The sequence below is a fragment of the Hippoglossus hippoglossus genome, chromosome 21 (genome assembly GCF_009819705.1).
Source record: "Hippoglossus hippoglossus isolate fHipHip1 chromosome 21, fHipHip1.pri, whole genome shotgun sequence".
In the NCBI taxonomy this organism is placed as follows: Eukaryota; Metazoa; Chordata; class Actinopteri; order Pleuronectiformes; family Pleuronectidae; genus Hippoglossus; species Hippoglossus hippoglossus.
In genome coordinates, this window is record NC_047171.1 from 2,121,237 (window position 1) to 2,134,752 (window position 13,516).

At 42.9% G+C, this 13,516-nt stretch overlaps 3 protein-coding genes across 5 annotated transcripts in view; 2 read left to right on the plus strand and 1 right to left on the minus strand.

The window, feature by feature from the left end:
* The first annotated feature begins 100 nt into the window (after positions 1-100).
* On the plus strand, positions 101-6,822 carry LOC117754821 (shugoshin 2-like). 3 transcript variants are annotated; one of them, XM_034574113.1, is made up of 10 exons: positions 101-248; positions 947-1,060; positions 1,264-1,442; positions 1,573-1,647; positions 1,731-1,804; positions 1,919-2,061; positions 2,305-4,059; positions 4,090-4,291; positions 5,819-5,933; positions 6,025-6,822. In XM_034574113.1, the coding sequence occupies exons 7-10, from the start codon at positions 2,665-2,667 to the stop codon at positions 6,158-6,160; spliced, it is 1,848 nt and encodes a 615-aa protein (XP_034430004.1). In that variant the 5' UTR covers positions 101-248; positions 947-1,060; positions 1,264-1,442; positions 1,573-1,647; positions 1,731-1,804; positions 1,919-2,061; positions 2,305-2,664; the 3' UTR covers positions 6,161-6,822. The 3 variants fall into 3 exon arrangements, with proteins under 3 accessions (XP_034430004.1, XP_034430007.1, XP_034430008.1); XM_034574116.1 differs by lacking the exons at positions 5,819-5,933; positions 6,025-6,822 and having other exon boundaries at positions 2,305-4,061; positions 4,123-4,239; XM_034574117.1 differs by lacking the exons at positions 4,090-4,291; positions 5,819-5,933; positions 6,025-6,822 and having other exon boundaries at positions 2,305-2,866.
* A 316-nt stretch (positions 6,823-7,138) lies between these two features.
* Positions 7,139-9,100, plus strand: LOC117754937 (uncharacterized protein C2orf80-like). The gene is made up of 7 exons (XM_034574299.1): positions 7,139-7,179; positions 7,260-7,341; positions 7,451-7,533; positions 8,098-8,188; positions 8,511-8,588; positions 8,701-8,788; positions 9,072-9,100. Exons 1-7 carry the CDS (start codon positions 7,139-7,141, stop codon positions 9,098-9,100), a joined length of 492 nt encoding a protein of 163 aa, XP_034430190.1.
* A 270-nt stretch (positions 9,101-9,370) lies between these two features.
* The window catches only part of LOC117754822 (1-phosphatidylinositol 3-phosphate 5-kinase-like), a 6,482-nt gene continuing 2,336 nt past the window's right edge, over positions 9,371-13,516 (minus strand). Inside the window, exons 2-6 of the mRNA XM_034574118.1 lie at positions 13,278-13,477; positions 11,445-11,612; positions 10,862-10,873; positions 10,195-10,304; positions 9,371-9,444 (exon numbers count right to left, since the gene is read on the minus strand). Coding sequence (XP_034430009.1) covers positions 9,403-9,444; positions 10,195-10,304; positions 10,862-10,873; positions 11,445-11,612; positions 13,278-13,461 — 516 coding nt within the window. The 5' untranslated portion in view covers positions 13,462-13,477 and the 3' untranslated portion in view covers positions 9,371-9,402. The remainder of the gene's footprint in view (positions 9,445-10,194; positions 10,305-10,861; positions 10,874-11,444; positions 11,613-13,277; positions 13,478-13,516) is intronic.

The window sequence follows — 13,516 nt, forward strand, 5'->3', positions numbered from 1 at the left end:
GTTGTTTTTTCTGCCTGATCAGACAAACTCAGCGGACACACCTCCTCCTACAGGCCACACCCCCTCCCGCAGGCCACACCCCCTCGCACATGCGCAGACGCTCGGCGGACTTTTCAATTTGGGTTCAAACCTGGTGACGCGGATGTTCAGTGAAGTCATGTCGGACTGTTAGGATCGAACCCGCGGCGTTTTCATCACAGCCTCGCAGACCACAGACCGAGTTCTGCACCGTGTGTCGGTTGGTGTCGGTTGGTGTCGGTAAGTTTGAGTCTGCCTGGAGGAAACGACGCGCTAGCATCATGCTACACCGCCGGTTGCACCAGTTAGCTGCGGATCCCAACAGTCAAAGACCTCAGCTAATGCTAACTGTGGCTAACTGTGGCTAACTCCGGGGACAGCTGCGTTTCTGGGTTATTAAACATCTACACTCGGGATAAACTTTATTTTACAGGCATTTATAGAGACTAAATTTTACATATTGATAATAATAACGTCACATTTTATATAAATTATACCAAACTGATGCTGTGTACTACATATTCTACATAAGTTGTTGTTGTATTCTCAGTAGACGACTCCAGGAAATGCACGATGCTGGGAGTCAGTGTTGCACATGTGTTTTGTGATTGCACATCACTTCCAACTTAACAGTTATTTTCATTATAGACTGATCCTCAATGAATCTCTGTGTCTGTAAAATGTGAGGAAATAGGGAAACTTGCATGCTTTTATTTTCCAAAGCCCAACATGATGTATTCAACTTACAACAGTCCAAAATTACAATCTGACAGTTGCCATAATTGAATCAGAAAATTGTTGCAGGTCCAACTAATATAGTATTGTTACTCAAATCAAGACTTTGGTCGTATCGATCTGCCTTCTCTTAATTCAGGAGATTTATGTGACTCGCAGGACAAAAGCTAACAGTTTTTTTTTTGTTTGTTAGGTTCTTCATCTCTTCATCCGAGCGACTCTTCATGTTCGTCGATCATGTTCACTGCAAAGACAATGACGCCTTTGAAAGCGTCCAAGCAGACCAAGATCAAGAATAAGATCCTCAGTGAGTCCAAAGCAGTTTACAGAGATGAGATAAAGATATTTGTCGTGTTCTGCCTCCTGCCGCTCGGCCCAGGCTCCGCCCCTCGCAATGTTTCCAGAAATCATTAATTTGACCAAATTTACAAACAAACTTTAAATGAAAAATGTTTTATTATTCTCTGATTTAAGAACCAATGTTGTGATCCTTCTTCCTGACCACGCCAGACACGTCCTCCTCCTTCTTCAAGGTTTCTCTGAAGACCAACAACAAGGCCTTAGCTCTGGCTCTGGAGGCCCAGAAGGAGCGGAGCCGGCAGCTGGAGATGGAGATCGTGTATCTGCAGAAACAAGGGGAGGCTCTGTGCTTCGAGTTGGCCACCAGGAAATACAAGGACAGGAAACTGGTGGGTTTGATAAGACAATTAAAGAAAAGGCTATAGATATAGTTAACATAAAAGCAACCACCTCTGACCATCCAGGTGATGTTACAACACACAGACGGTCTGATAAATGTTCTGCTTGTATTCATCACAGCTCCTCATCTTGAAAAACCTCCATTCGAACACTCTGCAGCACTTCGACATGGTGTCCGACCTTTTCTCCGACTGTGTAAGGATTCCTCTCGATAAGTATTGAAATGTTCTTCTGTGCGTGACATGATCTGTGATTGTCTCTGTATTTACCATCCACAGGATCTTCCCAAACTATCTCAGGATAACAAGAACGTATTAAATAACGTCATCGAGGAAAATCCTGCAGTGGAAAGGTGAGAATACTGGAAATACTGTTTTCAGATTTTAAATGTGCCGAGAACAAATAACCCTTTTTGTGGTGTTTGCAGCGTTGTCTCGATTGTTTGCTTCACCTTCTCCTCGTTTAGTCTCACAGATCAGTCTCCTCCGCGCCCGGAAATGGAAAAGGATCTGTTGTGTCCCAGTAAAAACGCAACAGCGAATCTGCCGGAAAAAAACATGGAGGAAAATCTCCACAACAAACCCAGAAAGTCCACAGACACTAACAAAGGTAGAGGGATATTCATTTTAAAGTTTTAGTGTTTATATTTTACAGTGATCTACCTTATGATACTGACCAGAGTTTTTTTTTTTTAAAGACTGAAAAAGTGGGACTCTGATATTCTTTCACATCTGTCGTCCTTGACTAAATGTTTTAAATTTCCGTCAGTATGATCTTAGAAATGTCATAAAAAGTAAGTGAAAGCTGCTGACTGAGTTTTTACTGAACTTTTTCTTCCCATCGATAATACAGATGCGGAGAAGAGGCGAGCGACTCAGCGTATTCAAGCTGTGGTGGCCGGAGCATCCCGTCCGTCCAGCAGCCTGCGCGAAGAAGTCGAGAGGCTGTCGATGATGTTCTCTCAGTCGGGCTTTGACATGAAGTCACTTCCCTGTTCTCAGAGCAGTCGAACCTCATCCTCACGTCTCAGCACATGTGAAGGATCCAAACCAGCCTCCACTGACACGACAACTGATCCAGAACTGAACCAGAGTAACAAACAAGAGAAACCCGTGCTTCTGAATGCGACCATGGAGATGACGCAAAGCGACGACCCTGAGATAGTCGTTGTGGAAACCAAGGCCAAAAAAAAAACCCGGCAGCTCCAGCAAAATGAAACGCAAGAAGAAAGAGGAAGAAGCCTTCAGGTTGAGTGCGGCTGAAAATACTGGAGAGAAGAACTCTTCAGATTCTGGGATGAGTGAGGTTCAAACTGTTTCCACTGACACCGAGCTACAGACGGACGACCACGCACAAGAGGAACTCCGAGTTCAGCGTGAGTCGCCCAAAAAAACAAACACCTCTCTCATTCCCAAACTGAAAAAACCTGAAGCTGGCAGCTGTCGGAAAAAGTCCAAATTAAAATCCTCACAAAACACCAAGTCCGGTGACACTGTCTCTTTGGATCTTGACGATTATTTCACAGATTCCGACAATAAAGTGAGAAACAGTGTAAAAGTACACGCAGAGAAAGATGCAGCAGAAAACACAGTGTCCAAAATCACATGCAAGAGGTCGAAGACCAAAGGCAGGAGGGTCTCTTCAATCATCAAGAAGTCTTCCTTCACTTTGCCTTTTCCGTCTCATATAGGTGAGGGCGCTTGGTCTGAATTGGAACAGCTTCATAAAGAAGTGGAAGACGTTAAGAGTTATGAAGAGATTTGTGCAGATGAGATCATTCTTCCTGTGTCGGACACAAGTGTCAACAAACCTCAGAGCAAAATCAAAACCACGACAAACTCTGCACGACGTCACAAATCAAAATGCAGAGGCACGTTTGTCGTCTCGTTGACGTCAGCAGTAGCCGCTGAACAGGACTTCCTGCCTCCTACGGGATCCTTCACCCGTGAGGAAGAGGAGCTGTCGACAGCCGCAGACGCAGTCGTCGCTCGGCAACAGTCAGAATCAAATCCACTCGGGCACAGCGACGAGGCCTTTGTCGAGGAAACACCAGGCTCCTGTAAGCGTCCTTGGTTGTCCACTCAGGAGTCTGAGAGCCGTGGAGAGGACTTCAGCAGCGACGCCAACCACGATGCACTGCTCCTGCAACAAGATGCTGCTCCAGACACAGCGTCTCAGAAACCTAAAAAAGTCAGGAGAGAAAAGACGGGGCGATCCGGCAAGAAGAAAACCCCACACAGGAAGGAGGGTGACGACCTTTTAAATGACAAGAGGAAGAAGAAGAAGAAGAAAAGCAGCGGCAGCAACAAAGGATTCAGATCTGAGGATGAAGCGTTGTGTTTTCTCCAGGACGTCACCGATGACCCTGAAAGAAATAAAGAGCGATTAGATGTGCAAGAGGCGGACTCGCGTTGGAACATCAGCAAAGACGTTGACATCTTTGAACATTTCTATGGTTCAAAACCCACCGAGTCAAAGTCCAGGGCGGATTCCAAAATAAAAGAGCGCAGAGCGAAACCCAAGCTGCACAAGCTCACAGAAAATACAAATCCAAGGGAGACGTTTGTCGTGTACAGGCGGAAAACTAGAGACATCACGACGATGTCTGACGTGTCGGACGCCAACAGTCACACGCTGGACGCCAGGGATGAGGCAGCTCGTCAGACTCTGGGAGACCTGCTGACGGACGAGGTGCCGCCGTGGTTGGCCATGGACGTCAGCACCGCAAACACTGAGGGGGGGTCTTTCCTGGATAGTCCGAAGAGGGAGACGTCAGGCGTGAGGGCGGCGGCGGCGGCGATGGAGGAGTCTGCTGCTGTCATAACTGAAGCTTCTCCAGGTGTGGCGTCACCTCTACTCCTCGTACATTCATGTGCTTAGAGCTGCAATAAGTTGATTAATCAGTTTTATTTCAATAAGAGAAAAATAGATTTCTCCTGTTTTTACAGTGTTTCTCGATTGCTTAAGCACGATTTTTAAAACAGGGCCCGGTTTTTCAAAACACTACACACAAGCAGCAGAACACCTCAGATCCTTTGCAAAATGAAACACTCTTGTAAAAACTATACACTAATTTATCAAATCCATATTTTGTTACCATATGAAACACACGTTTCATGACTTAATTCAGTTTGAACCAGTTACACACTGCTGCTGCTAACCTGAAACACTTTTATCAATTCTACTTCTCAGTGATTAAAGTACTGTAAGTGAAGTACACAGAGAAAGTGCAAATATACAATAAATTCACCAAACACTACACAAGACCAATGCTGCAGACTGATGAAAATATTATTTATTTCTCTCCATATTCCCAAATCAGTCAACATGTCGACATGGAGAATCACAACAAAACATGTCCCAGTTTTCATGCTACTACAGTCGTGTGCATAAAACTGTAAGCTCAGCAAATATCAGACAAACGTTCTCCTCCTGCTTCAGGTCTTCCTCTTCCTCCACCTCGGCCTCTACCTCTGGCACGGCCTCCTCCTCTTCCTCTACCTCTAGCTCTACCTCTACCTCCACCTCGGCCTCTACCTCTGGCACGGCCTCTTCCTCTTCCTCTACCTCTACCTCGGCCTCTACCTCTGGCACGGCCTCCTCCTCTTCCTCTTCCTCTACCTCTAGCTCTACCTCCACCTCGGCCTCTACCTCTGGCACGGCCTCCTCCTCTTCCTCTTCCTCTACCTCGGCCTCTACCTCTGGCACGGCCTCTTCCTCTTCCTCTACCTCTACCTCGGCCTCTACCTCTGGCACGGCCTCCTCCTCCTCCTCTTCCTCTTCCTCCTTCTCCTCCTCCGTGGATTCCCCCCCTCACCCTCACTCTTCTTCCTCTTCTGACTCCTTCCATTTTGGTTGAAGTCAGGTGAACTCACCTGCTGCATTTGTATAGAGCTTAAACCTGATTGGTGTGTCTACAATTAAGCAGTCATGTGTTTGCGCACCTGATGGCTGTGTTGAACCAATTGGCTCATGGGGGGGGGGGGTCATTTGATAGTCAGTGCTTTGGAATTGCAAGGAAGTGACATCATGATATACTTCTGTGTCTAATGTATACAAGTGTGTTTAGTGTTTTGCAAATACTGTGTGTATTGTTTTGCAAAAAGTGTGAAGCTGATAGTGGTGCAGATCTGGGCCGTTGTTTTGCTCCTTGAGTGTAAGGTTTTGATAATTGTGTAACACTTTTGATTTTAGTGTTTATGCAATCGGAAAAAACTGTAAATAAAATGTCCAATATTTGCTGGTTCCATCTTCACGAATGGAAGAATTTGATCCTTTTCTTTGTCATAAATGAAAGTGAACTGAGAATCTTTGCATTTCAGACTGAAGGTTGAACAACTTTGCTCTGATCGATTGTGTGTTGCAGCAGGAAGAGTCTTAACATCACTGACTAACACCATCATGACCCCAGACAGCGAAAACGGCGGCCGAACCAGGAGACGTCACGGTGTCGTCAGCTACAAGGAGCCGTCCCTCAACAGGTGGGGACGTCCGGAACCTCGTTTCACTCCCGATCACAACAGGAAACCACTGTGAGTGACTGTTCATGTTTATTCTTCGTTTTCTCAACAGCAAAATACGACGTGGAGATAAATTCACCGACAGCAAGTTTCTGAGCTCCCCGGTGTTTAAAGATGGAAAGAAGAAGAAGAAGCAGAAGACGACTACAGCAAAGCCAAAGCTAGAGACATCCATCTTGGACGACTGATTATTTAATTTCTTTAATCTGGTCTATTTTATTTAATAGTTTCTTTTCTTTTGAGAATTTGTATCGAGTTTTTAAAAGCGTGTTTCTTGGCAGCCGAACCTGATCTGTATCTGTGTCTCCACTTGCTCTCCAGTGTTGTGTGGTTGTTCGTGGGTCAGAGAGATTGACACTAGGTTGTTCATGAATGATTCAGCTGAGAAATCTGAGCCACGTCCCCGTGAACGGCTCCAGTTCCTCAAACGTTCCCAGATTCACTTCTGCACGAGCGCAGCATGTTCAGGGGTTTTGTGTCGTCACGTGAGCTGAGGTATTGTTGTGCGTCGGTTTCTGGTCGTGCAGGACGGTGGTGAGTACAGGCTGTTTGACTTGTTCTACATGATGATGTCTTTTCATCTAAAGTTGTTGTCTTTTCATTAAAGTTGTTCTTGCACAGAAGAGGATGGATTCAGTTTGTTATTCTTTACTCTGTTACTGAGAATGTTTGGTTGAGACTTCACTAGTGTCAGGTTCACGTCTCGGCAACGTGGCACCACAACCCAGCAGTTAACTAACACGGTTAACAACGTTGTGTTTAGTAACACACACTCATCAGTATCTGAGTCTATGTTTGCTGGATTGAAAACTTTCATTTTACAAAATAAACGATGTAGAAAAGATTCACATTTATGTTTGTTGTTTATTTTCTTATTTCAAGTTCTACATATGTGGTTGTATTTATGTTTTCTTTTTATTAATAGTTATTTTTTAATAAAGTTAATGGTTTACTGTAGAATATCAAACCTCAATTACATTTCTTCAGGGTTTGAACGACAGCTTACCATTTTCTAAATTAAATATCTAATTATTATGTGCTGCACCATATTGACTGGACTCATTCTCTGCTTAGTTATCACCATGGTAACGAGGAGGACTACGTGTGTAGGTGAATCTTTTCCTGTCGTCTCTGCAGGAGTCACATGAAACGAGTTCAGTCAGAAAATGGAGGCTCGGCAGCTGAAGAGAGACGTTGAGGCTCTGATGTGAGTCGACAGAGGTCAAAGAAAAATAACATGAATCTTATTTAATAATAACAGGTTTTGATTTTCTCTGATTTGAACAGTGGTGACTACATCGGACAGAAACTCAGAGAGAATTCATTTGATCCAAAGGGGAAGGGGACGTCCACGATGCTGGATGACCTGGTGAAGAACTGCACTCAGTTTAATATTAGTTTACACCATCAATTATCTAAATAACACAAATATTTAACGTTTTACTCAAATTCAGCTTCTGTGTTTTTATTTGTTTCAGGCTCACTATGATCTTGCGATCAGTGTCGCCCTCTGGTGGTTGGACAAGGAAGAAGGGAGGGACGTGCTCCACAGTGACATCATGTAAACTGCTTTGGTTTTAAATTACTCTAAAAACTAAAACTACAGCTGTAGGTTGAAGTTGTTTTTATTTAACCACAGAATTTGGGACAAATGTTCAGTTTGACTCAAAGATGAACTGATTCGAATTTTGTGCTCAAAGGTCAAAGATCAAGCCCCTAGTGACCTCATGAAACATTTCACCTTTTGAACATGACATTTTAAGCCTACCTTAAAGGTCAAAGGTCATGGTGACCTCATATGACTCTATAAGATAATGTATGTGGACTGAAACTGCTCCGGATGATGGAGGCGTGCGACCACCGACCAGTGATTCCAGTTGTTTCATGTCGTAACAAAGCCTCACGTTACTTGCTTTGGAAGTGGAAATAAAAAACAAGGTTAAACTGCACTTGTCAGAGGTTTATAACTGTTTATATGTTAAAACACAGAAGAAATGAACAAGGGTTTTATTCTCAGTGGCTTCAAGGCAGAAATATGAACACGTTCAACACGGTCTGTTGTGATTCCAGCCTCGAGTCTTTGAATTTCCACTGAAATGAGCGTTATGTGACTTTTCTCTGTCAGTGGAGCAACATACAGCTCAGGAAGTTCCCAGTATCCTAATCGCTTGGAGCGCGAGGCCATGATCCTGTCATCGTTTGCTGGGATTATTATGGTGAGTGGTTTTTATACATGAACGCAGCTTCTATTCACGTCCCACTAAGGGTTACATAATAAGAAATACATTTAAAAAGTCCTACGAGGGAATGAGGAAGAAAGAAATGTGCAGATGTTTGATGAAAGATGCTCGAACTTCTTCTGTTGTTCTTACTTGAATATTTCCTCCTGGGAGCCGAGGAAAAAAAAGAGTTGTCCAATTTCATTTTTGTGATTTCCTTTTTATTTTGGGTTTATTTTACTTTCAACACTGTGACTTCTGCCTCGTTTTCCTGCTTCACTTAAAATCTTCATCTTGAAGTTTTGAACCTGTGTTTCAGAGTAGTTTGCCTGTGGAGGAAATCTTGGATCTGTACAAGTGTAAACCAGCAGCGTTGTATCCCGACCAGCAATCCAAGGTACGAGTTTCACACATTATAAGAAACACACAAACTGTTTGTCTGATCGTTTTCTAAACATTTGAGGAGGTGACGACATTCCGGTAAATTCCAAATTTTGTTTTTGACTCAGGGCTCAATCGTCTGTCCCTTCCCTCTCTCCTACCATCCCTTCGCCATGCTGGGTTCTTACAAGGCAGTGAACCACTCCAAGAAGCACAGTGAGTGTAAACAGAGATTAGACACAGTTATCAGGTGTTAACTAATCGAAGTCTTTGTCAGCTTGTGCCCCCTAGAGGCCAAACAGTGTCACATCACAACACTTCATCACGGTTTTATACTTAAAGTCTTATAGTTTTATACTTAAAGGAGCGATGCCATCTGCAAATGTTTAAATTCAAAACCTTTTCTATAGTCCAACCAAAACAAGTTTATTTTAAAAATATGCATATCTATTTATATTGTGTGTATATATAATTAAACCTTGAATATAACCTGTTGTAGACGAGAAGTTGAAAAGAGCAAAACAATAACAACTAATGTTCAAATCGTTTATATTTTCACATAAACTTGGAAATAACTCAAAAGGTTTCAGGCTCCAGAAACTTTTACAAACATAAGCAGTTAAGTAGGAAATATTTAGATATTAATTATAAGCCAACTTAAGTCCTTTAGACCAAAGGTCACAATTTCTCTAAATTACAACGTGAAACCAAAGTTAACCAGATCAGATGGAATCAATGGAACAAACACAGAAGCTTAGTTCAGACTTTCAAGTTGAAAAATTAAGTTCCCAGAGAAATAGAAAAGTAAAACTCGAGCACCAGTTTCTAAATCACGTCTCAGGAGGGGAAACGAGGTCGAGTTCGGGATGAGCCTGAAGAAATATACAAGCATTTCACGGTGGACGACTGGAAAACAAGTCCTATTGTCTGATGAATCCACGTTTGAGATTTATTACAAGAACAGAAGTGTGTATGTGAGGAGACGAACAAGAGGGAGAATGATGCCACTTGTTACTGTCCTGTTTTATATCATTAAAGAGGACAAGGAAACTTCAGTCTTATCGGATTAGCTGATAATGACCCATGACAGGTTTATAACCAATATCTGGAAAATCTGGAAATACCCCCGTGCAGGAAAGAACATCGTGACAAGAAAAATCACATTCTTAAATATTCTACAGAAGAAATTCATTTCATGGATTTAAATAATGATCACTTATACATTACATACGTTACAAAATACTCCAACACAACTACAACACACTGGTATCTCATGTTCTGGTATCATAAGTGAACACAGAGAAGGACAAGTCGCTGAAAGGTTGGTTGGGTATGAATTAAAAAAAGCTACCAAAGCTCAACCAACACTTTTGGGAAGATGTTAAACTGACGTGTTTGGTCGTCCATCACAATCATCAAAAGACTAAACGGAGGAATAACTTTTAAAAGATCTGTGTTCATCCCTCCAGTTCCAGGCACCAGGAATCGACTTCTTTATACACAACACTTACCGAGACACAAACCACGATGGTGAAAAGTAAGGGCAGGGATTGGTTTACGTGGAGCGACGACGGCCCGTCCGTAAACAAGTCTGAGTTGTAAAAGGACAAAGAGTTCGGTACCTGGCTCTTTCCCTCCATGATCTCCTTCAGCCTCTTCAGTGCAGTCCGGAGTTGAACAGCTGTACGAGGGTCATGGTTGCTTAGAGGCGCATCTGCTTTCCTGCTGCCGTCTGGAATCATCCACATGTACACACACACACACACACACACACACACACACAAATAAATAAACTAACTTCACTTTTTCTTTACAATCCATCCTGCTGCATTGTCAAATGCTTGTATTAGATAAATTGGAGACTTGCTCTGAAGTCGTCTTCCTCATGTCGCTTTTACAGACGCCAGCTCAGTGACAAACATTTGACAACGCACTTCCTCATCTTATGAATAAGTTGGGCAAAAAGTTGCAAATGTGTATTAAAAGTAACACATGATGCAAGTAACACATGATCACTTAAAAAAAAAAAAAAACTGGCCGAGGAACAAAAACATGTTGAGCATAATTTTTGTTAGCTTCAAAATCATTCATGACAAATCATTCCAGTCATTAGTACCTGAGTGGAAACATCAGGGCAAACCAAAGACCAAGAGAAAGCACTGCATTGACAACGCAAATATCAGAACACACACACGCACATGCACTCAGACACACAACACGGTTTGAGTGGGGTTGAGTTGTTATAGTCAAGCTAAAAGAAAAAACAACAAAGTGCAGAAGGCCCCTCACCTGGCCAATCCACTGAAATCAGAAAAGACATGAGAACGGTCGTTACAGCCTGAACACGCATTCATCCTCCTCATAAATAATACGATTATGAATAAAACCCTTCGCTTTCCTCTTGTCTTAAGAATCTTCTGTAGTCGAGTTGTAAATTAAAAACCTGAAGGAGACTAAACTAAGAAGAGTAGGAAAACTTTTGACGTCAATGTCAGAAGACAGTGAGGAATGAAGACAATGTTATCAGTGGCCTCTGATTAGTTCATTCAATACGTGACAGGGGCCTTAAAATCTACTTCAGAACTTTCAAATACGAGATGATGAACAAATGTGAGAAGCGAAGGCACATTTAAGCAAAGCATTTTTAAAGACACATATAAAAAAAGTTTGATTATGTATATAAAATACAGTAAATCCTTGCAGGACTTGTTACCACAACAGCCGAATAAGTTGTTAAAACCTGAAAGACAGGACTAGAAACTCTACAAAATAAGAGTTTCCTGTTAACGTTATTCATCACGAACCTGCTTCTTATTTGAGTCGACTCTGCAACACGCACAAGCCTGTAACCCGTACTGTGTGTGTGTTTCACCTGAGGCGGTGGAGGTGCGTCTGACGTGGTCACCGTGTTGTTTCCGGTGCGAGCCTGAGCCGTAGAGGGAGTGGGAGGGGCTTGTGGACCAACTCCTCCTGTCTGACTGGGGAGAAGGGGACGGCACATCTGGCTTGTCTGCGGCTGCTGATGGAGGACGTCCCTCATCTGTTTACACGCGCACACACACACACACACACACGCACACACGCACACGCACACACACACACGCACACAGTATTTATAAATTCTTTAATTATACAAGTGCATTGAAGCTTCTTTCGAACAGCAAACGCCGTCTCCACTTCCTCCCACTATACAGTCGTCCACATTTATTTACAGTCTATATTTAAAACACATCAGATTTAAACAAATATCCAGTTTTTTTTTGCTTATCTGCCTTCAAATGTAATTAAATGAAAGCGCAGCCCCTCCTGTGATCTCATCTGTAAGAGCGTTGTGAGGTTTACAACATTCAGGGCCCATGCTGTGATGGCGGCTGCTGCTCAGAGTGCGGGACTGTGGCGGCAGGACTCTAAACTCACGAGTCATGTGGCTCCCAGGCCGGCAATTCAAATCACATGACCTCACAAGACTTGTGGCTGATTGTCCCTGACGTCTTTAAACTGCCTGAAGTTTGGAAACAGTGAATAAGTCAGTGAGTTGTCTCATTACAAGATTTACAGATATAGTTTTGCCCTGTTAAATTCAGTACCACAACTTAACTCAGTTTAAAGGTCACTTTTCACTTTTCACTAACGGCAGACATCAGGGATTAATGTCAACAAATCTACTTTTATTTTAATTTCTCTACAAGGAAATATGTGCCTCTTAAATATTAACACAATCTCCTGCACATGAATAAAACGTTTCTTTGTGAGAATGTGAGCTTTGTATGACGACGCTTCAGGTAACTTTGTGTGCGACTGTTAAACATTTACTGTGACTTGCACATGTTGTAAAGTTTTAGTCGGGACTATTACCAAATCTTCATAAAATGATATTTCCCCATCGTAAATGATATTTGAATGATACAGAAAATGTTAATTTAACAATCTCTGTTTGTGAAAGAAATCAAATTATCTTATTATAAGATTTTCTGTTTGTACACTAAGGAGACGTTTTGAAGCTGAATCCTTCATGTCCTGAAATGTGTGATTCCAGGTTTGTCTTGTTGTGCAGGTGACTCCTGACTGGGTTGGGACTGGGCTGACTGGGCTGTTTGAACATTAAACATCACAGCGAATAGGCTCAGTTATTTACTTTTCGTGTCCTGAAACCTTTCGTCAAATACCTGAAGGAGTTTTACTCACTCCTCAGTGTATTCAAACGTCACAGCAGGAACTTGATCTTCCTCAGAAAGAGAAAATACCAGTTACAGCAGAACTTTCTATATCTTTTATATCAGTGGTGGTAATTTGACTGCATTTATAAAGTTATTTTCTAGTTTCAACAACATTTACATCACAGTTTACCCGTTCACACACACATTCATACAGAACTTTGTATCACTCAACCATCTCATTCCCACAGACAACAGTCAGTGGGTTCCTCGTCTTGCCCGTGGGCACTTTGAGGACCGGAGGAGCCGGGAATCTAACCACCGACGTTCCAACCACTGGATGACGTGCTCTGCTTCCTGAGCCACCACAATCTAATCAGCGATTAGCTGCTTTTTCTGACTCTCACTCCACTCTCTCCACATCTGTCTAAATTGTGTCTAGGGTCAGTTTAGCTTCTACTTTCACACAGGATAACCAAACCAGAATATCGATACACAACGGGGCAACCTCCATGTCATTGTGTGTGTTTGTGTAGACATGCATCCCTGACCTTTGTTGTTGAAACGAAACAGGTTGACGAAGGAGCTGTATGCCGAGCGCAGAGGAGGCTCATCCTGCTCCGGAGTCAGGGGTTTGAAGTGGGTGAGGTGGGAGGGGCTGGCGGGCGAGAGGACGGGCGGCTCCACACTCCACTCCGTTGAGGACGAGGACGAGGACTTGTCGTCAGCAGCCATGTTGCTGCTACTCCTGCTAGAGAGGTAAAACAAAAATATATATACATATCTTAAG

Bases quoted from the DNA above. Each gene is read 5' to 3' on its own strand.
- LOC117754937 (XM_034574299.1), top strand. From the start codon at position 7,139: ATGGAGGCTCGGCAGCTGAAGAGAGACGTTGAGGCTCTGAT. The intron at 7,342-7,450 runs GTGAAGAACTGC...TATTTGTTTCAG, and splicing joins CCACGATGCTGGATGACCTG to GCTCACTATGATCTTGCGAT. The intron at 7,534-8,097 runs GTAAACTGCTTT...TTTCTCTGTCAG, and splicing joins GTGCTCCACAGTGACATCAT to TGGAGCAACATACAGCTCAG.
- LOC117754821 (XM_034574113.1), top strand. From the start codon at position 2,665: ATGAAACGCAAGAAGAAAGAGGAAGAAGCCTTCAGGTTGAGTGCGGCT. The intron at 4,060-4,089 runs GACGTGTCGGAC...AGTCACACGCTG, and splicing joins GAGACATCACGACGATGTCT to GACGCCAGGGATGAGGCAGC. The intron at 4,292-5,818 runs GTGTGGCGTCAC...TGTGTGTTGCAG, and splicing joins CATAACTGAAGCTTCTCCAG to CAGGAAGAGTCTTAACATCA.